The sequence below is a fragment of the Perognathus longimembris genome, chromosome 15, assembly GCF_023159225.1.
Source record: "Perognathus longimembris pacificus isolate PPM17 chromosome 15, ASM2315922v1, whole genome shotgun sequence".
Taxonomy (NCBI): Eukaryota; Metazoa; Chordata; class Mammalia; order Rodentia; family Heteromyidae; genus Perognathus; species Perognathus longimembris.
Genome location: NC_063175.1, coordinates 38,544,892 through 38,572,846, shown reverse-complemented (window position 1 = coordinate 38,572,846; position 27,955 = coordinate 38,544,892). Strand labels below are relative to the sequence as shown.

General features: G+C 38.8%; 1 protein-coding gene and 1 long non-coding RNA gene across 2 annotated transcripts in view; one reads left to right on the top strand and one right to left on the bottom strand.

The window, feature by feature from the left end:
• Epg5 (ectopic P-granules 5 autophagy tethering factor) overlaps positions 1-27,955 on the top strand; it is a 104,020-nt gene that overhangs the window by 37,959 nt on the left and 38,106 nt on the right. Inside the window, exons 13-26 of the mRNA XM_048363420.1 lie at positions 15-155; positions 2,389-2,553; positions 5,755-5,874; positions 6,493-6,752; positions 8,160-8,300; positions 9,527-9,671; positions 9,865-10,062; positions 10,447-10,557; positions 11,429-11,551; positions 13,379-13,545; positions 15,453-15,674; positions 18,051-18,174; positions 23,935-24,079; positions 26,732-26,903. Of these exons, the coding sequence (XP_048219377.1) occupies positions 15-155; positions 2,389-2,553; positions 5,755-5,874; positions 6,493-6,752; positions 8,160-8,300; positions 9,527-9,671; positions 9,865-10,062; positions 10,447-10,557; positions 11,429-11,551; positions 13,379-13,545; positions 15,453-15,674; positions 18,051-18,174; positions 23,935-24,079; positions 26,732-26,903 (2,234 nt within the window). The remainder of the gene's footprint in view (positions 1-14; positions 156-2,388; positions 2,554-5,754; positions 5,875-6,492; positions 6,753-8,159; positions 8,301-9,526; positions 9,672-9,864; positions 10,063-10,446; positions 10,558-11,428; positions 11,552-13,378; positions 13,546-15,452; positions 15,675-18,050; positions 18,175-23,934; positions 24,080-26,731; positions 26,904-27,955) is intronic.
• On the bottom strand, positions 12,491-12,881 carry LOC125364022. The gene is made up of 2 exons (XR_007213398.1): positions 12,806-12,881; positions 12,491-12,651 (listed from the first exon to the last, which is right to left on the bottom strand). It is a non-coding gene; the product is annotated as an uncharacterized LOC125364022 (long non-coding RNA).

Genomic DNA, 27,955 nt, shown 5'->3' with positions numbered 1-27,955 from the left:
ACTTTTTCATTTAGGTATCTTATGTCACCCTATCTACCAGAGAGACTTTCTCAAAAGTTGGTCGAGAGCTTTTGGGGGCCATCACAGCAGTTCACCCTGAGATAATTTCTGTACTGCTGGATAGAGTTCAAGATACCATTGACCAGGTTGGAATGGTAAGAGCATTGATAGTTTGCCCTTGTTACATTTTAAATCCTGAAGTAATGAAGTAGTGTCAAAAATAGGAAGAACAACTGTGGAGAAGAACTGTGCCATTTAAGGGTGCAATAAAATGAAAATAATTAACATTTACTGTTACTGTGTGCCAGGCCCTCAGCCACATATCAAGCTAACTTGGGATTCACTGCTGCTTATAAAAATCTGTGACTGGTTTTGTCATATCTCATAAATGACCTTCCTACCTTCTGCAATAACAAATTTTTACTTTAATTTTGTACAATTAGTAATTTCTATTCCATAATTTATTTAGCTTTTATAATACCCATAGTTTTATACTTATAAGAAACTAACTTTAAGAAAGGCTTAAGGAAATCAGTTAAATACAAAATTAAAAGTAATAATTTAAGTTGAACATGACATAGATGTAGCTTATTTCTGTCACTTACTACATTTATTGGTGGTTTTTAGTATATCCAGAGACAGGCAACCATTATTATAGTCAATTGTAGAACGCTGCCATTATCTCACAAAGAAACCTCATTCATTTTTGATATCAGCCCTAGTCTTCTACCCTTTCACCCACCAGCCCTGAGAAACCAGTAGTTCTGCTTTCTGTCTCTACAAATTTGCCTATTCCAGACATTTTTGTATAAACATACTCATCTAATATGTCTGTCTTTTGTAACTAGTATATGTAATTTAGCAGCATCCTTAAGGTCAATCTGTGTTGTAGTGTGTGTCAGATTCTTCCTTTTTAAGACCAAGTAACAGTGAGTACATTGTATTGAATATGTTATGTTTTGTTTATCTATTCATCTGTGGATGGGCAGTTAGATTACGTCTATGTTTGTCTACTATCAGTAATTCTGTTAATGATTATGGATGTACAATTACCTCTCTGAGATTAGCTTTCAGTTCTTTTGAGTTTATACCCAGGAGTGGAATTGCTGGATTATAAGGTAATTAATTTCTTGAGGACTGCTATCTGTTTATCTGTAGTGGCAGTGCTTTTTCCTTTTAAGAAAAATATGATATCCTGTGATTACATTTATAAATGATTACTTTGAAGTTGAAGTAAGTTCTTCATGTGTAGTTTAATAAAATTACCTTTGGGAGGCGAAGGTAGGAAAATCCTGAATTCAAAGCCAGCTTGGACTATATAGTGAGATGATGTCACAAACAAAAACCCCAAACAATAAAATCTGTACTTTCTACTGTTCTCCCAAATTTTGTCTTGAATTTGGAGCACTGCAAGAACCTGGAAATTGTGAGATTGCAGTTCTAGACCTGTGTTGTCTGATATGGTTTCCGTAGACACTTTATAGAGTGAGTCCTAGAAATGTGACTCGTCCGAGTTGGAATGTAATTTAAATATAAATTATTCAATAAATTTCAAAGACACAGTATGAACAAAAGAGCTTTGTACTCTTAATGGTTTTTTTTTTAACAATTTCATATGGTAATGGAAATATTTTAGATATCAGATTAAGTATAAAATAAATTTTATTTGCTTTTAACTTAAATGAAAGTATTAGAGTAATAATACAATACTACAATAATCCCCCATGTACCTATAATTTTGATTCAAAAGTCAAGCTCTTGATCTTGTTTTATCTGTACCCCCAACCACTCCTTACTTCCCACACTTCCACATCACTTAGAAGCAAAGAAAAATAATTTTTTAAAGTGCTGATTTCTGGTCTGATTTATTACGGCTTTAAATTTGTTTCTCTAAGATAAAATATACCAACTTGTACATAAAAAGTACTGACTTTGCTGGATGTTGGTGGCTCATGCCTGTAATCGTAGCTACTCATGAGGCTGAGATCTGAGGATCATGGTTCAAAGCCAGCCTGTGCAGAGAAGTTCCTATGAGACTCTTTTCTCCAGTTAGCCACTCAAAAACTGGAATTGGAGCTGTTACCCAAAGTTTGTAGAGCACTAGTCTTGAGCAAAATTGCTTAGGGACAAGGCCCAGGCCCAGAGTTCAAGCCCCACAACTGCAATAAATTAAAATAAGATAGGCCTTTACAAGAGGAATGCTATGTGTGCTTTTAGTGATTTATCAGTTTGAATACCCATTTGATTGTCTTACCCATGAATTCTGTGTCACTTGTTTAAAAATTTTGGAGAAAAGTTTTTGCAAGCAGTTTACTAATGTATTGTTGTAATATAGTCTTGTGCAAGTCAGTCCTGATTTTTAATCATTACTGTTTTCCTTTAAATAAGGTTTCTTTATACTTGTTTAAAGAACTGCCTTTGTATCTTTGGCAACCTTCTGCCTCTGAAATAGCTGTGATTCGAGACTGGTTATTGAATTACAACCTCACAGCAGTGAAGAATAAACTGGCCTGTGTTATTTTAGAAGGACTGAATTGGGGATTTGCTGAACAGGTATGTTATAAAATCATTCCCAAGCAACAGGCAGTTCTATATGCATTCATTTCAAGGAAGCATATTTGTAAAACATTATTTAGTAAATAATTAATAGAAAATATATTTACAAGGTGTGCACATTTTTTTTTTTAGCTGTGTCAGAGTTTTAAGATTTTTTTTGTCTTCTGTTTTGCAGGAAGCTCATCCTCTAAGTCAGGATAGGGGGCCTCTTTTCTGCCAAGGGCCATTTAGATATTTTTAACATTCTTAGACCATATAAAATTATTGGTACAGGTAGACAGTTGAGGACAGTTGAGGAGAAGCATATAAGAAGCATTATACTGTTCTACATTGAAAAGTTTTCCCTTTATTTTTCAACCACTTGTATCTATTGTCTTCTCTGTGGCTGATCACTGCAGTTCCCCCTGATTGTCCTTCCTTTACCCTTTTTCTCCTGCAGTTTGTCTCCTGTGTCATTGCCAGAGTTGTTTTCTAAAACATTATTAATTTTGAGCTTGAGTGCTGAGTCAGTGTGCCTGGGTTCTAACCTTAGTTGTGCTACCTCCTGACTATAACTATGAGCAAGCTTCCTGAAAACTCTCTGGGCCTCATTGCTCATCTATAAATTGATATTATAAAGCTGGCCACATAAGGTTGTAAGGCTATAATCGATTTGGATGTATACACATTCAAGACAGTTGTGGTTTTTGACACATGTTAATTACTCAGTGTTGTAGTGATTATCTATTAAGGGTTTGTGTATATTGAATGTCTAAAGATGCTACTTTAAGTCTTTTTTTTCCAGTTAAAAGTATTTTTCCTATTATGTCATAGACTTTGTTAGCTAGTATCTTGATCCAAAAATTAACACATTTAAGGGAAAAAGAGTAAAAATTCATCCATCTACAAGTGTCTTCTGGCTTTGTTTTGAGCACCTCAAATCTTTATGTGTTCTTATATGGTTTGTAGTAAAATGATACTGTTGTACAGATGAGGGGACTGAACCAGGTAGCTTTCCTCTTAGGATGTTTGTGACCACTGGATTGCCTTGGATTCCCTTGTGTCTTCCCTCACTGAAGGTCTGAGGGCAAAAGCAAAAGGTGCTATTCTTCACCTTCACGTTCTTCAACTTGTGAATAGAACCCTTCTATTCCAGAGAGCTTTACTCATACACACCTGTGGTATTCTCTTGGTTTTTTTTTTTGTTTTTTTTTTTTTTTGCCAGTCCTGGGGATTGAACTCAGGGCCTGGGTACTCTACCACTTGATACCATTTGAGCTACAGCACCACTTCAGGCCTTTGCTGTTTATGTGGGCTGAGGAATCGAACCCAGGGCTTCATGCATACTAGGCAAGCACTACTACTAAGTGACATTCTCAGCTCTACTGTTTTTTTTTTTTTTAAAGTTTTTATTATAAAACTGATGTACAGAGAGGTTACAGTTTCATACATTAGGCATTGGATACATTTCTTGTACTGTTTGTTACCTTGTCCCTCATACCCCCCTCCCCCCTCCCCGTTTCCCTCCCTGAGGTGTTCAGTCTCTTACACCAAACAGTTTTGCAAGTATTGCTTGTGTTATTGTTTCTCTTATTTTACCCTTTGTCTCTCAATTTTGGTATTCCCTTTCAATTTCCTAATTCTAATACCAGTATACACGGTTTCCAATACACTCAGATAAGATTACAGAGATAGTGCAGATATAATCACAAGAAGGTGATACAAGAATATCATCAATAGGGCTGGGGATATGGCCTAGTGGCAAGAGTGCCTGCCTCATATACACGAGGCCCTAGGTTCGATTCCCCAGCACCACATATACAGAAAACGGCCAGAAGCGGCGCTGTGGCTCAAGTGGCAGAGTGCTAGCCTTGAGCGGGAAGAAGCCAGGGACAGTGCTCAGGCCCTGAGTCCAAGGCCCAGGACTGGCAAAAAAAAAAAAAAAAAAAAAAAGAATATCATCAATAGTAGAAACTACAGATACACATGGGATGTTGAAAGTAGTTACAACTGTGATATAACAATCATTTCCATAAAATGGAGTTCATTTCACTTAGCATCATCTTATGTGATCATAAGGGTATAGCTATTGGGCTCTTGTGATCCTCTGCTGTGACTTGCCTAAACCTGTGCTAATTATTCCCAATAAGGGAGACCATAGAGTCCATGTTTCTTTGGGTCTGGCTCACTTCACTTAGTATAATTTTTTCCAAGTCCTTCCATTTCCTTACAGATGGGGCAATGTCATTCTTTCTGATAGAGGCATAAAATTTTATTGTGTATATGTACCACATTTTCCTGATCCATTTGTCTACTGAGGGGCATCTGGGTTGGTTCCAGATTCTCGCTATGACAAATTGCGCTGCAATGAACATTGTTGTGCCGGTGGCTTTACTGTGATTTTGTTTGTGGGTTTTTGTCACTAAGTGACATTCCCAGCTCTACTTCTGTTTTTTTTTTTTTCGCTGGTCCCTGTGCTGGAACTTTGGGTTAGAGCATTGTCCCTGAACTTCTGTCGCTCAAGGCTAGTGCTCTACCATTTGAGCCACAGTGCCACTTATAGTTTTTCTTAGTAGTTTATTAGAGATAAGAGTTTCACAGACTTCTCTGCCCTGGTGGCTTCAAACTGCAATCCTCAGATGTCAGCCTCCTGAGTAGGTAGTATTATAGGTGTGAGCCACCAGCACCTGGCTTCCTTACTTCCTCATTATGCTTGGGAATGTCATCTTCTATGAAAAGATTAGGGAATGAATTTTTCAAAAGCTGCATATGAAGACTAGGTGGGAAACCCCATAGACAACTTCATATTCATGAAGCAGTGTTTTACTTGTGTTGTTTGTAGATAGAATAAGAAAAGGGTATGTACATTAAATTTGTAAGTATCTCCTATTTTTAATTTAGGTTCTGAGTGGGGTGAGGTATTACATTCAGACACCTTTTAGACTAAGATGGGGCATGAGTCAGGCTTAAACCTATCTTGGAATTGTAATTTCTCTTTAGCTATCAAGGGGTGTGTGTGTGTGTGTGTGTGTGTGTGTGTGTGTGTGTGTGTGTGTGTGTTCATTTTCCCCTTATTACCATTTTATAACTTATTGTTGTGGGCTGTGGTTTTCGGAACATTTAGCGTTCGTATCCAAGATTTGTTTATGCTGCATATTTTTGACTTTAATGAATGTTAAAAGAAATTACAGTCACATGTTTTAATGATTTCTTTTAAAGGGTACCCTACATCTGGATCAAGCAGTTCATGCTGAAGTGGCCTTAATGGTTCTTGAGGCTTATCAGAAATATCTTGCACAGAAGCCGTATGCTGGGCTTCTTTCTGAAAGTATGAAGCAGGTATTGACTCTGTGATACTCATATGTTGAGATCTTTTCCCTGGGAAGATGAAGTTATCAAATTGATCCTAGGTTTTCTAAGAGGGTTTCCGACAATTTTAAGATATTCAGGTAGACTTCTATAATCATAGAAGATAAAGATTTTTCTTTAAAATTTACCCTTTTATGAACATGTTAGTGTTAAAAAGAATTTGAGTTGAGTTGCAGTGATATGCTAGAGGATCAATTATATTAATGTAGTAGAATGAATGCTACATTTTCAGGAACTTTGCAAGCTAGACTCTTGGTAGCTTGAAATTAGTCATGGTCAGGTTTTTTATATATTACCAAATGTTATAAATGAGAACCCCTCACCTCATGTTAAAGTGACCCACATGCTATGCATTGAAAGTTAACTTTTAAACAATTTTTCCTTTGTGCTTAATAAGATCAAGTTCACAAAGCAAAGATAGGTGGACTTGGTTAGTTGTCAGTGAGGAATTAAAGAAGTATAACAAACATGAATTGAAAGCCAGGAGTAATATGTTCTTCTTTGTCCAGAAAATTATTGATCATCCATAGATGTTATTGATTTAATTTTTATGTGACTAATGTGGTTTAAAATGAATCATTGTTTTAGGTCTCATATTTGGCCAGTATTGTTCGATATGGAGAAACTCCTGAGACTTCATTTAACCAATGGGCATGGAATTTGATTTTGAGATTAAAACTACACAAAAATGATTATGGAATGCAACAGAATTGTTCAACTGTGCCTTTCTCCAGCACAGTGCCTGACATGACAGACTCACCCACGTTTCATCCTCTTTTGAAGGCTGTGAAAGCAGGCATGCCCATTGGCTGTTATCTCGCCTTATCTATGACAGCTGTGGGCCACAGGTACAGTGTTTCCACTGAAGCTGCAGGGTGGATAAGTCTTGGAAAAAGGAATTCTGGAATCTCTTCTTTCATATACAAGGCCAACGCTTCCATTAAACCTATTGAGGATATAATTTTGGGACAAATAATACTTCTTGATTAGTAGTTCATCAAGGGGAAAGTGCTGTCTGAATTCACTCATGTTCATTTATTGAAACAAATGTATATTTTCAGTATATCCATAAAACTTCCTTGTAAAAGGTAGAGACTTTGTCTTATTCATCTTTCTGTCTCTAGAACTTAGACTTAGTAGACAGTCAACAGATTCTGTTAGAGTGAATACGTATGGGAAGGTACATTCAGTATAGGGTAGGGAGGGTGTGAGGGTAACATGGAGGGAAATAAAGTGACACTCCTGACAGAATGTCAAGATTCCTGCTGGAGAATGTAGGTGATTAGGTAGTTGGTAGTGCCTCTGTTAGGGACAAATTTAAAATCTAGGTAAGAGAGGGTAGATGGGTCGGTGTAATTAGAAAAGGAGAGATGATTATTTAGGCCCTTTGGAGGACACTAATTACATTGTTCTTAGTAGGTATAGTCACCAAGTTTCTTGAGTTTTAAGAGCCTTCTCTAAAATGGGAATAATAATATTACTCATGATACTTAAGTGAATTAAAATACACATACTTAGAATGGTGTCTAACGTATAAATTCTTTGAGAATAGTTCTGAACTTGTTTTATGGTTTCTGTAATCCTTGTATCCATTATGAAACTAGTTTTTTATTCGTTGCTATGTGTTCTCTCTAACCATACGTACTTGTTTTAGTGCTTATTACCGAATCCGGAATAGGAGCAAGGGTGGGAATAAGGGTTGTCCTTTATGACTGACTTTGCTGTGGTCATCTGAGATGTAGATGTTCTAGAGTACAGAAGTAAGGTACAAATAGGCAGACATTTAAGTTGTACGTGAATATAACATTATGGACAGTCAAAAAAATCATGTCTTTCCAATGCTAAAATATTTTTCTTTTTTCTATCCAGTATTTTTTCCTTTGGTCTATTTGTGTGTGCGTGCGCATGTGCACATTGGCATGTGCTAGTCCTGGGGCTTGAACTCTGGGCCTGGGTGTTGTTCCTGAACTTTTGTTCTCAAGGCCCTGAGTTCAAGCCCCAGGACCAGCAAAAAATAATAATAATAATAAAATACAAAAAAGCCGGAACTAGAACTTTGGCTCAAGGGGTAGAGAACTATCTTTGAGTATAAGAAGCTCAGGAACAGCACCCAGGCCTTGAATTTAAGCCCCAGGACTGACCCAAAACAAAAAAGGCATTAGAGACCTGAAATAGTTGTAGGCTGATAGCTCATTGGATGAATCCAGTTATAAATGACCTATGTTATATGCTCATTGCCTTTTCTTTTTCCATAGTGTTGAGAAGTTCTGTGCAGACGGCATCCCACTGTTGGGAATTCTGGTCCAGTCAAGGCATTTAAGAACAGTGGTCCATGTTCTAGATAAGATTCTACCTTTGTTCTACCCTTGCCAATATTACCTTCTGAAGAATGAGCAGTAAGTATTATCTTTTCTGTGGCAGAAGATTCCTTAGAAATAGCCCAGTAAATGTAAATGACTTTGTCTTCTGGTTTCTGAAATAAAATGATACTTTCAACAGAAAGAGGCAGAATCTTCTACTTCTTTTTAGAATGTGAGTTGATGAGCAGTGATTCGATGAATGATTCCAGTTTGCTTACTAAAGCTTACTAGTATTTGACAGAGCAGTGGTTTCCATGAGACTCTGGGAATAGTGCTCTTGACATTGAGCACCAAAGGGCTTTGCCTTTGTAACATTAGCAAAGCATATTTTCATTGCCCACAGTGTGCAGAATGGTGTTATGAATAGATAAGATACACAGGAAGGTGGGAAGAGTTGAACCCCCACCTGAGCCACATGAATATTGATGAAGAGGAGGCAAGCTTATGTGGAGGAACTCTGCCCTGGGGCAGGCCCATCCAGTGGCCCAAAGAAAACAGTGCAGTTTTGTGTCTTTTATTCACTGTGTTTCAGACTTCTTTGGTGGCAAGAGACTACTGTGGGGGCCTATTAAACTGGGATTCTCAGTCTCTTTCCCCTAGAGATTTGACTTTGCTAAGAAAGGATTGGAGCCTGGGACCCTTTTTCCAAAATTAAAACTATTAACACTTTGACACTAAGAAAGTGTGGGAAATGAAAAATTGGGAATGACATTGCTTTTATTTAGTGTAGGAGAAGGTGTGGAGAATACAGTGGGACTTAAGAGTAATTTCCTGTAGTACTCTTAATTTGCATATGTTTGTATGTTTTGGATTTTTCATTCCACTTCTGGCGGATAAGATTGTTTTTTTTTTTTTTTTTGGCCAGTCCTGGGCCTTGGACTCAGGGCCTGAGCACTGTCCCTGGCTTCTTCCCGCTCAAGGCTAGCACTCTGCCACCTGAGCCACAGTGCCCTTCTGGCCGTTTTCCATATATGTGGTGCTGGGGAATCGAACCGAGAGCTTCATGTGTAGGAGGCAAGCACTCTTGCCACTAGGCCATATTCCCAGCCCCGGATAAGATTGTTTTAAACACCCCATTAAGTATGAAAACTTTATTCTTCCAAAATTCCTGAGGGTTTATCAGAATCCCTAAGTAGCACCTTCATTTGAAAATGGAACCAATTAAACATGTATGTTTTCTCATAAATAATTGTGAGGAATTACTGGCAGGTGTGCCTGCTCCTGATGGCAAGGTAAGGTGTGCAATCTTGTGTCATTGGCAGGTTCTTGTCGCACCTCCTTCTCTTCCTACACTTGGACAGTGGAGTACCTCAAGGTGTCACTCAGCAGGTCACCCACAAGGTGGCACAGCATCTGTCAGGAGCTAGCCATGGGGACAACTTGAAACTTCTCAACAGCATGATCCAGGTCAGAACACTCACAAGTCCCTAAGTACACTCTGGCCCATCTTTCCAAGCAAATAACTTTGGTATTAGCATGCCTATGACCTGGACATTTGAAGTAACTTGGGACTTTATTGAGGCAAATAGCATGTTATTGGCATTGTAACAGTGGGAGACTGGTTGTTTCCTTTCACATCAGCTGAGCTATTTCTCCACAGACGCACGTATCTATAAGCATTCAGCCCAACCAAGTGGGTCCTGTAGCTGTGCTGGAGTTCTGGGTTCAGGCTCTTATAAGCCAGCATCTTTGGTACCGAGAACAGACTGTCCTCTTCCTCATGGACCATTTGTGTAAAACAGCTTTCCAGTTGATGCAGGAAGACTGTGTACAGAAATTACTCTACCAGCAGCACAAGGTAACTCGCTATAGCATTTGTTTCTAATATTGACTAGACAGTAGCTTTCTTAAGGTTCTAAATGCACAGTTTTTAGAATTACTCTTGGGCCAGGATATTTTTTGTTTTTGTATTTTTATAAAGCTTTGCCTTATGGTGGAATCATAAGTTGCTGGCATAGATCTTCGGAAACCAAATAAAGATTAGCTAGGGTAGGACCCTGCCCACTACATTCTCCTGTAGTACACTGCCTGGCACTATTAGTGCTGGTGAACTTCCTGAAATCTATGTCTTATGGGAATCTTCCAGTGTGGTTGGACAATTACTAATGATCTAGAAAGAGTCAATAGTAAAGTAGTTTTTCAAAGTCTCCTGTTTGTGCTCTATCTCGTCTCCCTGATGTAGAATGCTTTAGGTTATCACTGTGACCGGAGTCTGCTTTCTTCCTTGGTGAGCTGGATCGTGGCAGGCAACATCACCCCTTCATTTGTGGAGGGCTTGGCCACACCCACTCAGGTATGAAGCCCACTGAGGACTGGGTGTGATCTTTGTGAACTTTAATATTGATACCATTCTTACTAATAAATTACTAACAACCTAAAATAACTCACACTTATAGCATGTACTGTGTATAAGTATACTTGTTAGCTTAATTGTCATGACCCACTTCTGAAGTGCTGTTGCCATTCCTGTTTTATAAAAGAATAGACTAAGCTTGGGGTAGTGGCCTGAGTGCAGACAGGTTAAGAATGGATGCTCGAGCCAGATAGCTCTGCCATTTTTTTAGTTCTGTGCTCTGGGAAGTTGTTTATATCTCTGTCCTAGTTTCCTTAATTGTCATATGCAGTTTGATTACAATTTTATATAACACATTCAGAACATGCTTAGCACATAGTTCTCACTAGTGATTGGCCGTTGTTATTGTCATCATTGTCAGCAGCAATACTTGCATTGTTATTACCACCTCTTTATACTATGTGCACAATCATATCTCTTTCATCACTTAAACCAAGACTAACATCCCTCAGCCTATCAATCTTCCTCATACCACTAATGATGGAGCTGAAATTGACTCCTTGCTGTTATATAGACTCAGCCCTGCCTATCTTCCTCTGTGCCTCTGCCTTGCTGAGTCTTAGAGGCATGGCTTTCCTGCCCATCTCTATAGAGCCTTCTTTCATAAACGTTACCATTGCCCCTCTCCCTCCACTTCTGCTTTCTCCTTTTGTGATGCTGGGATTGAAATAAGGCCCTTCTATGTGTTAGGCAAGTGTTCTGGCACAAAGCTACACCCCAACTCAAGAATTTTATTTGGGAACTATTAGCATATGTTTTATTAATTGGAGTGAATGATTCATTTTCTGACCCTTTCCTGGTGTCTTCATAGGTCTGGTTTGCATGGATGGTGCTGAACATGGAATCTATCTTTGAAGAAGACTCCCAGCTTCGAAGAGTTGTTGAAGGGGAACTGGTTATAAATTCTACTTTTACCCCTGAACAGGCTCTAAAGGTACAACAGTAGTTCTCTTTTTGAGTGCTAGGAGGTGGCTTTTATTTTAATGTGGATATAGTCTGAGAGCTTCTGTGTTTTCTCTTGTGGCTATGGAATGCACAGCCACCAAACACATATTTAAAATCCTCGTGTATGTACTTTGTTTCCCAAGTCTCATTTAACAGTTTGAGTCATCAACCAGTAATTGAAGAGTGTGTTCATTGCCAAGTGAAGGGAGTTGGGAGTTGATGTTGTTTTGAAGCAATTGCCTTGGTGTCTCAAGTGCATTTGAATCCCCCTGAGAACTTGTTACCACTCTGATTCCTGATTCCATTCTGAGGCTCAGTTTGGATTGTGAGCAGGAATTCTTTCTTTTTTGCCAGTTCTGGGGCTTGAACACAGGGCCTGGGCACTATCAAGGCTAGCACTCTAATACTTGACCACACTTGAGCTTTTCTGAGTAGTTTACTCGAGATAAGTCTCAGGAACTTTCCTGCCTGGGCTGGCTTTGAACTGTGATCCTCAGATCTCTCAGCCTCTTGAGTACCTAGGATTACAGGCATGAGCCACCAGCACTCGGCTTAGGAATTTCTTTTTAAAAACTCCTAGGCTGGGGCTGGGAATATGGCCTAGTGGCAAGAGTGCTTGCCTCATATACATGAAGCCCTGGGTTTGATTCCCCAGCACCACATATATAGAAAATGGCCAGAAGTGGTACTGTGGCTCAAGTGGCAGAGTGCTAGCCTTGAGCAAAAAGAAGCCAGGGACAGTGCTCAGGCCCTGAGTCCAAGGCTCATTACTGGCCAACCCCCCCCCCCAAAAAAAAAACAAACAAACAAACAACAAAACCAAAAAACAAACAAACTCCTGGGCTGATTCTTAGGATAACTAATATGTGAAAAGGTCAGAATAAGGCTTTAGATACAGAGTTTTAATTTTAGGTGCCATATTACAGACTTGAGTTGCAGAGGTTCAAGGAATTACTATTTAGATACTCCTTTAAAGTCTAAATATTCAAAAGGTTGATAAAGTTTTACAACCAGATTTGATTTAAGAATTTGTATCATTTTGCCTTTTTTTTTTTTTTTTTGGCCAGTTCTGGGGCTTGAGGTCAGGGCCTGGGCTCTTTCCCTGAGCCCCTTTGTGCTCAAGGCTAGCTAGCACTCTATCACGTGAGCCATAGTACCACCTAGATTTTCTTAGTAGTTTATTGGAGATAAGGGTCTCATGGGGACTTTTTTTTTTGCCAATCCTGGGTCTTGGACTCAGGACCTGAGCACTGTCCCTGGCTTCTTTTTGCTCAAGGCTAGCACTTAGCCACTTGAGCCACAGCGCCACTTCTGGCCATTTTCTATATATGTGGTGCTGGGGAATCGAACCCTGGGCTTCATGTATACGAGACAAGCACTCTTGCCACTAGGCCATATTCCCAGCCCCTCATGGGGACTTTTTCTTCCCTGGCTGGCTTCAAACCGAAATCCTCAGATCTTAGTCTCCTATGTAGCCAGGATTATAGGCGTGAGTCACTGGTGCCTGGCTCATTCTGCCTTTTTTTTTTTTTTAATGTGTTTTATATATACAAAAGAATTTCAGAAATGGAAATAAGGTTAGACTGGTGACTCTTATACACTATTCTGATTCTAGGATCTGTGAAATGTGTTTCCCTCTTGTGTCTTGCTGTCAAGGAGGTTAAAGTATTAGCTAGTGGGTCAGTGAATGAGTTTTACAGCATTTTTTTCTTCCAGACTTGAAAATAAAATTTTAGTATATTCTTTGGGTAACTTAGAATGAACTGTTTTTAGTTGTGCTCATTTCTTGCTTTCTAAAGCCTTTCTTCTCTTGCAGAAGGCCCAGGCTCAGCTGAAGCTTCCCATTGTCCCGTCCCTACAAAGACTGTTGATTTATCGTTGGGCCCACCAGGCTATGCTCACGCCTTCTGATCATCCTCTTCTGCCACTTATTTGGCAGAAGTTCTTCCTCCTGTATCTTCACCGTCCAGGACCACAATATGGGTATGGTACTCGGTGTTGTAGTAAATTCCTGTGAACCTCTTGCTGCATCTTTGGTTTTTATGTTTCTTTGGGGGTGGTACTAGGGTTTGAGCTCAGGGCTTTATGCTTCCTAGGCCAGTACTCTTCTGCTTGAATCACTTAATTGTTCTGATTATTTTTGATACAGAACTTTTGCTCAGGCCTGCCTGGATAACAGCTCTCCTTTTTAAACTTAAACTTATTACCATAGCTGGGATGACAAGAATGCTCCACCTGCTCAGTTTCTTCCTTTTTTTTTTTTTTTTTTTGTGGAGATGGGGTGTTGTGAGCAGTGTGTGTGTGTGTGTGTGTGTGCGTGTGTGCCCTGGGGCTTAAACTCAGGGCCTGGATGCTGGGCCTAAGCTTTATTGCTCAAGGCTAGCACTCTACTATTTAAGACAGAGTTTCATTTCCAGCTGTTTTGGGTGATTACTTGGAGATAAGAGCCTTGACCTTTCCTTCCCAGTCTGGCTTCAAACCACGGTCCTGAGCATCCTGAGTAGCTAGCATAAGAGGCATGAGCCATCAGTGCCCAGCTGTTGTGAGCTTTTTTTTTTTTTTTCTTTGCCCAGGGTTAGCCTAGAACTGCAATCCTCCCAATTTTAGCTTCCCACCTAGCTGGGATGATAGTCTTTTGCCACTGTACCTAGTTCTGAGTCTGTGTTTTTATACTCTGGAGTGTGAGTTAGGTGTGAGTTAGGAGTTGTCTGGTTAGGACTCTCCAACTCTGTTTAACATTTATTAGACTGGGTCTTTTTTTTTTTAATGTTTACCATCTTTCTGCAATGTGATGAGGACAATACCTAGAATTGGGGAAAAGCTTAGCATATATATATATATATATAGCCTGTGGAGATACAAAGGGAAAGAAACATTCCCAAATCTAGAGTGCATGTATGATTATCACGGGCTTCTGTGCAGATGTGAGCAAAGGCCAGGATTGTCTGGAAGCTTTTTTGTGGTTCTTCAGGATGTTGAATGGTCCCATTGCATATCTGGAACTGTCCACTGTACCAACCATTTCTCTTTAGCTCTACCTCAATTTCTAGCTCCTTCTCATTCTTTCCACTCCTTTAAACATAAAGATGTTGAGTTTTTTTGGTCACTTCTGTTTCTACTAGATTCCAAGTTCTTCAAAAGTGAAGACTGTCTTTAATCTATTCTCTTTTCCCCTAATGGTGATAATACCTTGAATTTGTGTAGCATTCATTCTTTTAAGAATGATTCCTATGTACTTAGTCTATCTTTTCTCCAGGGGATAGATTCTCTGGACCCCCAGCGGGTGTCTAAAGCCACTGTATCGAACTGTTAGCATACTTTTTTTCCCCCTACGCACATATACCTGTGATAGAATGTACGCATTACTTCTGAAATTATCCATTTGATACTTTCGGGCCATGACTGAGTGCGTAATTCAAACCAAAGAAAGCAAACCTATAGACAAGGGAGAAATATATATATATATATATATATATATATATATATGTATGTATATATTACTTCATTAATACTCAAAGTACCCTTTGAAACAGAATAGGTATTTATATATATACATACATACATATATATATATATATATATAAAATCTCCAGTCTTGCTAATTGCTTTTTTTTTTTGCCAGTCCTGGGCCTTGGACTAAGGGCCTGAGCACTGTCCCTGGCTTCTTTTTGCTCAAGGCTAGCACTCTGCCACTTGAGCCACAGTGCCACTTCTGGCCGTTTTCTATATATGTGGTGCTGGGGAATCGAACCCAGGGCTTTATGTATATAAGGCAAACACTCTTGCCACTAGGCTATCTTACCAGCCCCTGCTTTTTTTTTTTAATGTTACATAGGGACAACATCTTGTGTTGAAAGGTTCTTCTATGTCTGTGCTTATATTTTTTTAAGGCTACCCATAGATGGTTGTATTGGAAGAAGGTTTTTTCAAAGTCCTTCTCATATCAATTTGTTGAGAGACATGAAGAAGCGTCTGACTGAGGTGGCTGACTTTCACCATGCTGCAAGCAAAGCCCTTCGCATTCCAGCAGAGGGCAGCGAAGGGCTGCCAGAGAGCCAGGCTGGCACCCCTGGTTACCTGACATCACCAGAACTGCACACAGAACTTGTGAGGTAAGATGGCTATTTTGCCATTTATGCTTTATTTGTAGCATAGATACTGTGCTGGAGCAGTGAGCTGTGGTACAAACTGTAGATATTATTCCATTATCCTGAATGTGGAAGATAGCTTTGACACAGATTTGTACCTTGTTTCTCAAGAGGAGGCAGTCAGTCATTTGGGTGTAGCAATGTTGTGTGTTTGTAGTCGGAGTGACCTCTTCTATTTCTTTATATAAAGATAGAAACAAACCAAAATAAATTGATCATAGCAGATATGAAACTATCAGAACCTGCCAGAATGGCTCTTAAAAAGACATAAGTGACCAATGCAGGGCTCTTTTGCCAGTCCTGGGGCTCAGGGCCTGAGCACTGTCCCTGGCTTCTTTGTGCTCAAGGATAGCACTCTAGCATTTGAGCCACAGTGCTACTTCTGGCTTTTTCTACATATGTGCTGCTAAGGAATCAAACCCAGGGCTTCATGCATGCTAAGCAAGCACTAGGCCATGTTCCCAGCCCCACAGGGCTCTTTAATTGTGGTTCAGAGACCCTGTCATAGGATCAGAGACTCACCTGGGAGTTGGAAAGAAACTTTCCAAAACTGTATATAAAATCAGGCATAGTATAAGTACCTATGTCCTCAAAGTTGGGAAATCTGAAGTAAGATTTGAACCTTGTTATACTGTTTCCTCACCTTTCTCTTACATGTTTAATTGAAATCAAATATTTGTCTTATTAATAAGACTTAATAAAAATGGTTGTTAATAATGAACCCTAATTACAAAATAGCTTGGTCAAGAAACCTAGCGTTTCAGCTAGCACTGTTGCTTAGGCCTTTCTCAGCCTCTAGAACAATTTTTTACTTTATCTTGCTTGGTTGAAGACTTAACCCAGGGGAAGCTTTTTCTTTGAACAGTGTAGATTAGCCAAAAAAGTCTTCATTACTCCATCTGCCTCTCTTAAATCCCCTTCCTAAAGTGTGTTCAGAAAATGACCCTCTCTCTTATTGAGTCTGAAGTTGGAAGGGAGAACTCTGGACATATAGCCTCTTCCTCTTAGGAACCATGGCCCTGGGTATGGATACACTGTCATAACTTTCCATTCTGTTGAACAAGGCCACACCATGCCACCTTCTAGTCCCCTCCCCCTCACTCAGTTATTTGTGTATGCTAACACTTCTCTGGTGCTGCTTTTGCAAATAGCTTGGAATACCAGTTATCTTAGCTAGATGAATGTGTTCCTTGTAAAACCAAAAAAAACCCAACAGAAACAAAACAGAACAAACCGGGGCTGGGGATATGGCCTAGTGGCAAGAGTGCTTGCCTCATATATATGAGGCCCTGGATTCAATTCCCCAGCACCACATATACAGAAAATGGCCAGAAGTGGCGCTGTGGCTCAAGTGGCAGAGTGCTAGCCTTGAGCAAAAAGAAGCCAGGGACAGTGCTCAGGCCCTGAGTTCAAGCCCCAGGACTGGCCAAAAAAACAAAACAAAACAGAACAAACCCATCATTATATTTACTGGAAATTAAATTGAGACGTGTGTGTGTGTGTGTGTGTGTTTTTCCTAGTATTTTATTCCTAATATACATACATACATGTATACATACATACATATATTTTGTTGTTGTTGATAGTGGGGCTTGAACTCTGGGCTTGGCCACTGTCCTTGAGCTCTTCAGCTCAAGGCTAGTGCTTTTACCACTTTGAGCCACAGTGCCACTTTGGGTTTTCTGGTGGTTAATTGATGATAAGAGTCTCACAGACTTTCTTGCCCAGCTTGGCTTTGAACCATAATCCTCAGATCTTAGCCTCCTGAGTAACTAGGGTTACAGGTATGAGCCACCGTGCCCAGCTATTCCTAGTATTTTTAATGGGAACTGAGTGCACATATACAGAGTTTTATTTATGATTGCTTGATGCAGGAGATGATCTTTGGCCCTAAAACTGACACAACCTCTAGTGCTGAACTTTAAAATGGCTTTTAATATTTTCTAAGTGCAAAGGCCCACTCTCAACTGAATTGCCCAGGAAAGCAAAGCATCAGATTCAGATACTGCAGTAATCACCTTTTCCAGGATGTGTGTGTGTGTGTGTGTGTGTGTTTGTGTTTGCACGTGCACGCTATATTTAAGCCTTCATTAATATGGAAGCTCTCAGAATTCCTTCTTCAGACTTCTTGGGTTAGCAATTATTTGATCATGTTTTAATAATCCAAGTGGTCTCCTTTGCTGGTCTGTGAGTTTCTTGGGAAGGGTTGGTAGCTGGATAAGTTTTCTGGATTGCAGGCTTGTTTTACTCTTATGTAATGGTGCCAAGGTCCATAGCAATGTAAGTTAATTTGCCTGCACATCTTTTATTATTTTATATAACTGTGTTTTTATCTTGTAGGCTCTTCAATGTATATATATTATGGTTAGAAGATGAAAATTTTCAAAAAGGAGATACCTATATCCCTTCTCTACCAAAGCAATATGATATTCACAGGCTCGCAAAAGTGATGCAGAATCAGCAGGTGAAACTATAGGAATGTAATTTGAACTGGTCATGGTCTTAATCCAATGGTAAAACCACTTACTGATTTGGAAGTGGATGGTCACATGAATGATCATTATATTGGTAGGATTTGTCAATGTATAAGTGACAGGATATTCCCTTTTGAATCTCCACCTCTGCTATGGCCTTACTTGAGGCCTAGGGTTCATTCCTAGGCTTTCTACAATCTCATGAACATGTACTTATTTTTATTTTTATTTTTTTGCTAATAATGAGGCTTAGATTCAGGGCCTTGCTGGTACTTTGCCACTTGAATCTTACCTTGTCTTACAACCCTTTGCTAGGTATTTGGAGATAACAATTTCATGGACTTTTCTGCCAGGGCTGGTTTTGAGCCTTGATCCTCAGATCTCAGCCTCCTGAGTAGCTAGGATTATAGGCTTGGCAAGCTGAACCTTTTTTCCCCCCCCTAGTACTGGCTTTGAGCTCTGGGCCTGATCTCTGTCCCTGAGCTCCTTCTGCTCAAGTCTAGCACTCTACCACTTGATCCATAGCTCCACTTTGTGCTTTTTCTGATTAATTGGAGATAAGAGTCTCAGGGCCTATCCTGCCTGATCTGGTTTTGAACCTTGATCCTCAGATATCAGCCTCCTGAGTAGCTAGGCTTACAGGTGTGAGCCACCAAAGCCCAGTAGGCTGAACACTTAAACTGTTCATCTGTACCATAAAAAGTATAGGAAAAGAACTGCATTGTAATTGTATTGTAATTGTACAGGGCAGGTTCCTTGTCAAAGACTGAGTTGTGTCTGCCTTTATAGAACCAATTGATTCCAGCTTGTATTCTCTCTCGGCACCCAGAGGTCCTTCTTCAGGCCCAGGCTTCTAATCTCAGTTTTTCTCTAACCTTTTTTTTTTTTTTTGGCCAGTTCTGGGTCTTAAACTCATGGCCTGGGCATTGTCCCTGAGCTTCTTTTGCTCAAGGCTAGTACTCTACCACTTGAGCCACAGTGCCACTTCCAGCTTTTTCTGTTTATGTGGTACTGAGGAATCGAATCCAGGGCTTCATGCATGCTAGGCACTAAACCACATTCCCAGCCCTTCTCTAAGATTTTATAACTAGCTTGGGGTCAGGGAAGGAAGAAGGGGAAGATACCTCTTTGTTTCTGGGCCCTTTTTTTTCTAGGGGACAATGTCTGTTGGACATTGACCCTAACTCTTATTGGGATTTAGGAACCCCTTAAGACTTACAAGACTTTTATCTGTTTCCTTAATCTTATCTACTTCCATATTGTATATAGCATTTCATCTTCAATAGTTTTTTTTGACTGTAAAAAATTGTTTTCATTACTTCTAGTGTTCTCTCTCCCTCCTACCCTCCCTCCCTCCTTTTTTTTCTTTCCTTTCTTTCTTTTTAAAATTATCTTCCTTCCATAGTACTTAGTGGGGTACCTTCTAAGTGCCAGGTGGCCAATGCCAAAGAATTTTGATATAACCCTCAGTCTTCATGGAACTTTTGTCAAATGGGGCTCCATTACCTCTGTGAGAGTAGATTGTACTGGGTGCTATGGGAACATAGAAAAGCAGTCCTTCAAATTGAAAAGAAAGGCATGGTGCTTGGGAGTGGCAGAGAAGCCTTGATTGGGAGACAAACTAGTGTGTGCAAAGACAGGGCATGTTCACAGTAGTGTATAGATAGCTGAGAGGGGCTAATGGAGCCAGAGGCATGAAGAGGGATGAGGTCATTAAGGGCCATATATACTTTGATGAAGAATTAAGTCTTATTTTGCCTTTGAAGAACTATTGAAATACTGCCAGTGATTAAGGAACACATACTAAGGACCAAAGTGGAGGATAATGGAATTGATTAGATACACTGGACTCCTTGTAGAGATGCTGTTTACCAAGAAAGAGAGAACTGGAAGAGGAAGTGCCTGCAGGCTTCAAAGGGAGCTCTATTATCTCTCCTATGTTGTCCTCCTTGGAGATAAAGATCTTGAATTCTATAATGAGGCCTGGTAGGATATATGGATGGGTTTAGCAGTAATAGGCTCTTAATCTTGAAATTAAAACTGAAGGTGGAACCCTGAGAAATGTCATTTAAGGTATGAAGAAATAAGGGTGCGAATGTAATGCTAGGGTAATAGGAAAAATATGTAATGAGATATAGTGTCCTGAAATCTTTGGTGCTGTTCCATACTCTTCTTTTTAGCCTATATCTTAACTCCCTATCTAAACCTTTACATAAGTAGGTAGTTGAGCAATGTTTTAAAAAATTACTTATAAAGCCAGATGCTGGTGGCTTATGCCTGTAACACTATCTACTCTTTAAAATTTTTTTTATTTATTGTCGAAGTGATGTACAGAAGGGTTACAGTTTCATATGTAAGGCAGTGAGTACATTTCTTATCCAACTTGTTACTTCCTCCTTCATTTTTCTCCCATCTTCCTCAGTTGGTTTACAGCATATAGTTTTGTAAGTATTGCTATTGCATTGGTTCATCTTTTATCCTTTGTTTCTCCATTTTGATGTTCCCCTTCCCTTCCCTAGCTCCAATAAATGTATATACAATACCCAGGGTACCAAGTGACATTAGGGGTAAAACCCTGGGGAAGAAAGACAAAAGAAAATGGCATAATTTCAGATGGTACATTGAAAAGAACGACAATGATAAGCCACTTATTTCCATAACTTGGAGTTCATTTGACTTAGCATCATCTTATGTTTCATATGTACTAGCTATTGAGCTATTGATCTTCTGGTAGGATTATCCTAAATATATACTGATTATTCCCAATGAGGGAAACCATAGAGTCTGTGTTTCTTTGGGTCTGGCTCACTTCACTCAGTATGATTTTTTTTTCCAGGTCCTTCATGGTTCAATGTCATTCTTTCTAATAGAGGCATAGAATTCTACTGTGTATATGTACCACATTTTCTTGATCCATTCATCTACTGAGGGGCATCTGGGTTGGTTCCATGTTTTAGCAATGGCAAATTGTGCTGTGATGAACATAGTTGTGCTGGTGGCTTTAGTGTGGTCTAGCTTATAATCTTTTGGGTAGATGGCCAAAAGTGGGGCTTCTGGGTCAGAGGGGAGTTCTGTTTAGCCTTTTGAGGAACCTCCATACTGCTTTCCAGAGTGGTTGAGGCTGAGATCCGAGACTTGAGGTTCTAAGCCAGCCTTGTGGGAAAGTCCCTGAGGTTGTTATTTCTAATAAACTATCAAAAAGCGGGAAGTAGAGCTATGGCTCGAGTGGTAGAGCACTAGCCTTAAACAACAAGAAATTCAGGCATAGTACTCTGGCCCTAGGACCAGCATACACACAGAACAATTAACTATAGCTTTTTTTCATTCTGAGATTTACCTGGTTTCTCAGGATCTATACAGTTCTTCTCTCCTTCCCTTTTTCTTCCCTTCCTTCCTTTTCCTTCTCTTCCTGATTTTGCTTGCCAAGGATGTATAACACATTAAAAAAAATCTATAATTCCAGCTCCAGGTAGTTTTGTCTTTTGTTTAACCACCTTTAGTTAACTCTCTCAGTATTTGCTTTAATCATCAACATCTTTAACACTGAAGCAAACTGAGTTATAGAGCAACCCCATTTAAAGGTGTATCTGCACAATACATAGTGAGAGGCTCCTCTACAGTGGGTGCTGATAGGATGCAGGATTGTGAACAGAAATTCTTTGAGCTCATCTGAGTTCATAATGCCTTTTTCATAGTTGGTTTGGAAGTAATGATTTAGAACTTCATAGCAGTGGCTAATGAAAAAGCTAGGACATTTTTAGGTTTAGGGTTTTTAGAACACTTAAGAGAAAAAGAAAGTCATCTACAAGATCAGTCCTTATTCGATACTTTGTATTACTATTTCAAGTAGTGTAATTTTAAGGTTTCTTTTTCCCCTTTCATTTTGGTGCTGTTCCTGAGGCTTGAACTCAGGACTTTGGCATTATCCCTGAGCTGCTTTTGTTCAAGGCTGGCACTCTACCACTTTTGGCTTTTTTAGTAGTTTATTGGAGATAAGAGTCGCATGAACTTTACTGCCTGAGCTGACTTTGAACCATGATTCTCAGATTTCAGCCTCCTGAGTAGCTAGGATTACAGACATGAGCCACTAGTACCTGGCTTAGTGTGTATATTTGATATTTTCTGTGGTTATTATAAGTCTCTACCATTCTAATGTGTGGTGATCACCAGTGAAGGAAATGTGGTTCACAGAGTTGCAAGACAGCCCACAGGAAATGGAAGAGAAGGCTAGAACCTTTATTTCTACTTTTTCTCATTGTATTCACTTACTTTCCCTTTTCTTATGAATACATTCCATCAAGTAGAAAAAAATAGGATTTCCAGAATATTGTATTGGACATGCCCTTTTTCTCATCCCCTAATGTACCATGTACCTAACTCCATCTATAGCCCAACTATTCCCTCTACTGTATATTATCTTGGTGCCAAATCTGTAGAGCATTTGATACATAAAGATTTTAATTCAATAACATTTTACATCTGGGAAATACAATAATTCCTTCTTTAATTTGTTTACATTCATTATAAGGAAGGAGGGATTTTTTTCTTTTTTCCTTTTTCTTTCCTTTTTTCCTCCATTTCATTTCTTCCTCCCCCCCTTTATTTTTGGTGCCACTACCAGATTTTGAACTCAGGGTCTTGGGTTCTCTGGTACTCAACTGCTTGAGCCATGCCTCTAGTCTGATATTTGGTGATTAGTTGGAGATGGAGTCTCATAGATTTTGTAGATATTTCTGCCTAGGCTGGCTTCCTCCTGAGTAGCTAGGATTACAGGCATGGGCTACCAGTTCCCAGCTTCACAATAATATATTTTTATTTTTAAATTTCAAATTTTATTATATTTTTATTGTCTTCAAGTATGTTTAAAAAGGGATATTATTCAGCAACTTAGTTTATAAGTACAATGTATTTTGATTGATGTTGCCCCTTTCATCATTCTCCATTCCTCTTATCCCATCCTCTCCACTCCATTTTCCTAGTATGCATTGAATATTATAAGTGCATTTCCCCCATATTCCCCTCTTCATTCAGACCTCCCCCCACACCTTTCAGTAATTCCTCATTATTAAACATCTCATCAGTGTTCTAATTTTCAGTTGTCTCATAAATATATCGCGGAAGTTTTGTTTTTATTTTTACAATTTGAATTAGTCTACATTTTGCGACTATCTGATGTCTTATAAATCTGTCTAATCTGTAGGTTGTCCCTTTATCTCCCTTTTTCCTCTTGGGATTTATTTGTTATACTAACTGGGTAGTTTGTCCATAGCTTCTCCCCACTCTAGATTCTACTGGTAGTGTCTTCATGGTATATTTTCAACATGTTTTTCTGTCTCTTCTATTTCATATTAATTGAAATTTGATTAAGAGTCTTGGTCTAAACTTGATTTGATTATTTTAAAAAGTCTCTTTAAAATTTTCTGTTCTTTACCTATGTTTTCTGATGCATATAATTATTAGCCCAGTAGTTTATTATATAACAAATATATACTATGCTTCTTATAGAATACAATCAAAAAGTTCTGCAACTACTACTAGGATTGAGATTATACAACTCATCCTAATACTGGAGATTTGGATCTGATCACCTCATGTTGAGACTCACTGAGTCTTTTACAGTTAAATATGTAGCAGTTAAATATATAGTAATAATGTATTATTATGTCAAACATATTAAATATATACAGTTAAATATATTTGTGAATATATGTTTATCTGCTAAAGTTTTAAGTACAGTGATTCCCTTTCAGGATCTGTGGATGGAGTATTTGAACATGGAGCGTATACATCATGAGTTCCAGGAAACTGTTGGTCTATGGATGCAGACCAAGCATGAGTCCTATTCCATACCCTGCAGCCTGTCAGCACAGCTGGACTTTACTGATCCTTTGTTGGGTGAGTCACATGCTTTTCAGTCTCTTTCAATAAATGAATGAATGAAGGGAGGAATGGGAGAGTTAAAGAATGAATTGAGGTTTAAGGTTTCCACACTTTTTATTTCTAGTGAGATTGATTTTTAGGACTTGCATATTAACATGTTTGCCACTTAGAGCTAGATTAATCAGAACCCACACCAGCAATTGCATATAAATTAGGTCAAGCTCTGATTTTCTCTCATGTGAAAGGCATTTAAAGACAGGTAGTCAGAACAGTAGGGTAGAGTCAAGAGTCCTGTAAGCCTTCAAGGACTCTTCTTGCTCCTCCTGTCTTGCTGCCTCACTGTTCTTTACGGGTAGCATTCCCTTCTGGTTCAAAATGGCTACTTATGCTGTCCCCTTTACATTCACATTCTAGTCAGCAGGGAGAGGAGTCTCCTTAGAAGAACTCAGAAGCTACGCACATTTTCCACTGGTACCTCATTGGCCTAAACTGAGTTATGCTGTACTTAGCTGATAAGGAGGCTAGAATGCTAGTAGGTCATTTCTTCTGCAGTGCCTCAAAATGACATTTCAGCTCACTTATAAAATCATGTGCAAAGTGCAATTTTAACATACTATTTTGAGTCTCTTTTAATATTCAGAGGCTGTCTTTTTCTTTTATAAACTATTTTCCTTTGTGTCTGGAATGTTTCCATGTCATAGAGCAAATTTCCTGAGTGTCTTAAGTTGCTTTCTAAGTTGACTTTCTCACATTATATTTTTCTCAAGATAGGCTTACAAATGGTTAGCTAGTTCTTCATATCAGGCCTTTAAACCCCATTAAACCAATGAAGTTTCTGACATAGTTCTGAAAATAATAATAGAAGGTGATACTTGTTAGTTACTGAATATATTCTTATAGAACATAAAATCCAAATACAATTGTTGCCCAACTAGAGTATAAAGAACACTGAAATGATTCAAGAAAAGCAGAAATACTCTTGTTCAACAAACTTGTTAGGTATATGAGTCACACCTCTACTGTCACAGGTGACAATTACAAATTACCTATGGAAATGTGGTGTGATTGTAGGTAATATTTGACCAGTGTACTTGTAACACCAAGTTCTTTTTCTTAAATTGTTTTTTGTTGCCTCAAGATATTTGTCAGTTGTGGACCCCAGTGCTGATTACAGAAAAATATGCTCTGAATTTTAATTTTAAGAAAAATCATCCTTGATTTTTCTTTTATGGTTAGTTGTCTTGGATTTGAAAAAGCCCTCATTTTTCCCTTAAACTCATGACCTCTAACATTGCTTGAAAGAACTGCCCTAAATAATAACAAGTCCTATCTAATGTGAAGACCCAACTTTGCCCCATCTGTGCAAACTAGTTGTAGTGGAAAAACACCAGCTACAAGGGACACTGCTGTACTTGACCTTTTTGAAATGTTAACTTGGTCTGTTTGAGATACAAACAGTACAATTCTCTTTATGCCGAGTCATGGCAGTAAAATTTTCTTTGATTTTTTTTTTTTTTCCACAAGAGTAGAAAATGTTACTCTGGAATGAGATCGGAAATTCATTAGTAGCCCCTTAAGTATTGGTTGACTTATTGACTTGAAGTTTCCTTAACCTCTCCCTTCCTTTCTTATCTTGCTGTAGAAAAGAATTAAGTATGTAGTAGCATTTGTTTTCACCAGATCTCACCTGCTGTTGGTTTGTGTAGGTTGGGTAAAAGGAGAGAGAGAGAGAGGAAAGATAGAAATTTTATTGGGTACCTGTATATTACAACGTACAGAAATATCAAGCATTTAAATTTCATGAACATTCTGAGATCAGTAGTGATCTGGTATAGAGTTTCACAGTACAGACATTTTAATTTTTCTTTAGCACAGTATATAGCACTGGTCTGCTTATTTGGAGTCCATAAATCATTCGTTAAAAATAGGTGACTAAGTGTGTAAGTGCAAAAGTCTAGGTGCCAGAGGAGTTTATGTACATGTTTTCATTCATTATTTTTCTCTTACAACTTTTAGCTCTTCTGCTCAAATCTTGACCTCTTTTCAGATTTTTCCCCTCTACTATATCTCAAATTCTCAGTTTTTTGTTTTAGTTCTATGTAGTTTCTCTTTTTTTGTGTGTGTCAGTTGTGGGCCTTGAACTTAGAGCCTTGGTGTCTCTTTGTGCTCAAGGCTAGTGCTCTACCACTTGAGCCACAGTGCCACTTGCTGAAGTGTCTCGTGATGGTAGTGTAAAATTTGTAACTGATTAGCTGCCTCTGCACCTGTCCCTTTGCCCATCCATTAACCAAATTATAACCACCATCTGCCACTTAATAGATCATCTTTATACTTAGGTCATATGCAAGACTATCAAGAGTAGCATTGAAGATCTTGTGCTTTCATTTTTTTAACTACCATTAGGCCATGCACTTTTTAAGGATAGGATTTTTATTGTGCCACCTGCTCCTAGCTTCTATTAGAATATATGTCTTTCAGTGAGCCCTCAAAGCTGGAAATAACCAAAAAGGAATGGTTTTATTCACTTAGGCCTTTGGTGGTTTTAAGAAACCAACTAAAGTTCTCTACCATTCTCTGTGAAAGTAACAGATCAGGGCTGTGTACGTATTTAGTATATCACCGTCGATTGTTTCCATGATTAATATATATGACCTAATTTTCTTTTAGCTAAAGAAAGGATTTTAAGTAACTTGCGGAAGCATGAGACCCCCCATCCATACCTTGTTCTGCACCCCATGCGACCTCCTGTGCCAGTTATCAATTCAGCTGCACTACTGAATCAGAGGGACACCACCCAGCTGGTGTGCAAAGATCTGAATTTGTTGCAACAGCAGGCCAGGTAAGATGATTGTGCTTAGGATTGTGCTCCCATGCTTGGTACTCTGACAGCCTGGTTGATTTATCACCTAGATTCACTTCCTCATCAGCACTCTTGTCATGAGGTTAATTTGTCAGACTGGCTCAGGTGGTTCACTTGGTGAACCAAGTTGTGACAAGTCTTTTAAATTCACATTGAAATTAAATGTTACTCTTATAGACTGCTGATGTTGTGCTTCCTGTGGGGATATTTCTGGGTGTTTAATGGGAAGATGGTATTGGAAGGTACTGAAATGAAATTTATATTCATTTACCATTGATTTGCTGTTAGTCTGTTGTTTTATAAATTGATACAAACATTTAGTTGAAATGTAAGAAAGTCATTTAGTGTTTTGATTTCACATAGGAGATGGAGAAAAATAACTTGATCTAGCTTGCAATCTTGTGAAGAATGTATTTGGAATAAGTGTTTTATTAACAGTACATGACTTTTATTTTTATAAACTCCATGTGTCAGTTTTTTTGTTGGCATATTTTTCCTTAGCAATTTATTGATTGTGCATGGAGTACACACAGGAGCACCTGCCATTAACATAATAACAAATGTAGTTAGGGCATTGACTCACCATGTAGTGCTTTGTTGAGGGGTGGTAGTGATGATGCTGAGTATTGGACCCATGGCCTTGTGCATCCTAAGCATAAGCTCTACCACTCATGTTTAGCTTTCATAGTCTTTTGGCATTTCAATACCCAAAAAGCCACTTAGAATTAAGGCACCTGTTTAGTATGATTAAGTTGGATTTCTCATTTGTTAATAGTTTGGATCCATTTAAAAACAGATTCTAAATGAAGCTTTATTTTTATCTAAAAGCTCTTTCTCTTTTATATAATGCCTTATCATTGTTTCCTAATTTTCAGATTGATTAGCCAGTCTGCTAGGTGATAGAATTTGGTCAACTCTTGGCATATATGTACCTTGGTGTTTTGTTACTGTGGAATATACATGTCTTATGCTACAGTGCTGCCTGAGGGTGATGAGAAGCCTTTTTCACATAGTCACTCCTGGTTTTCTTA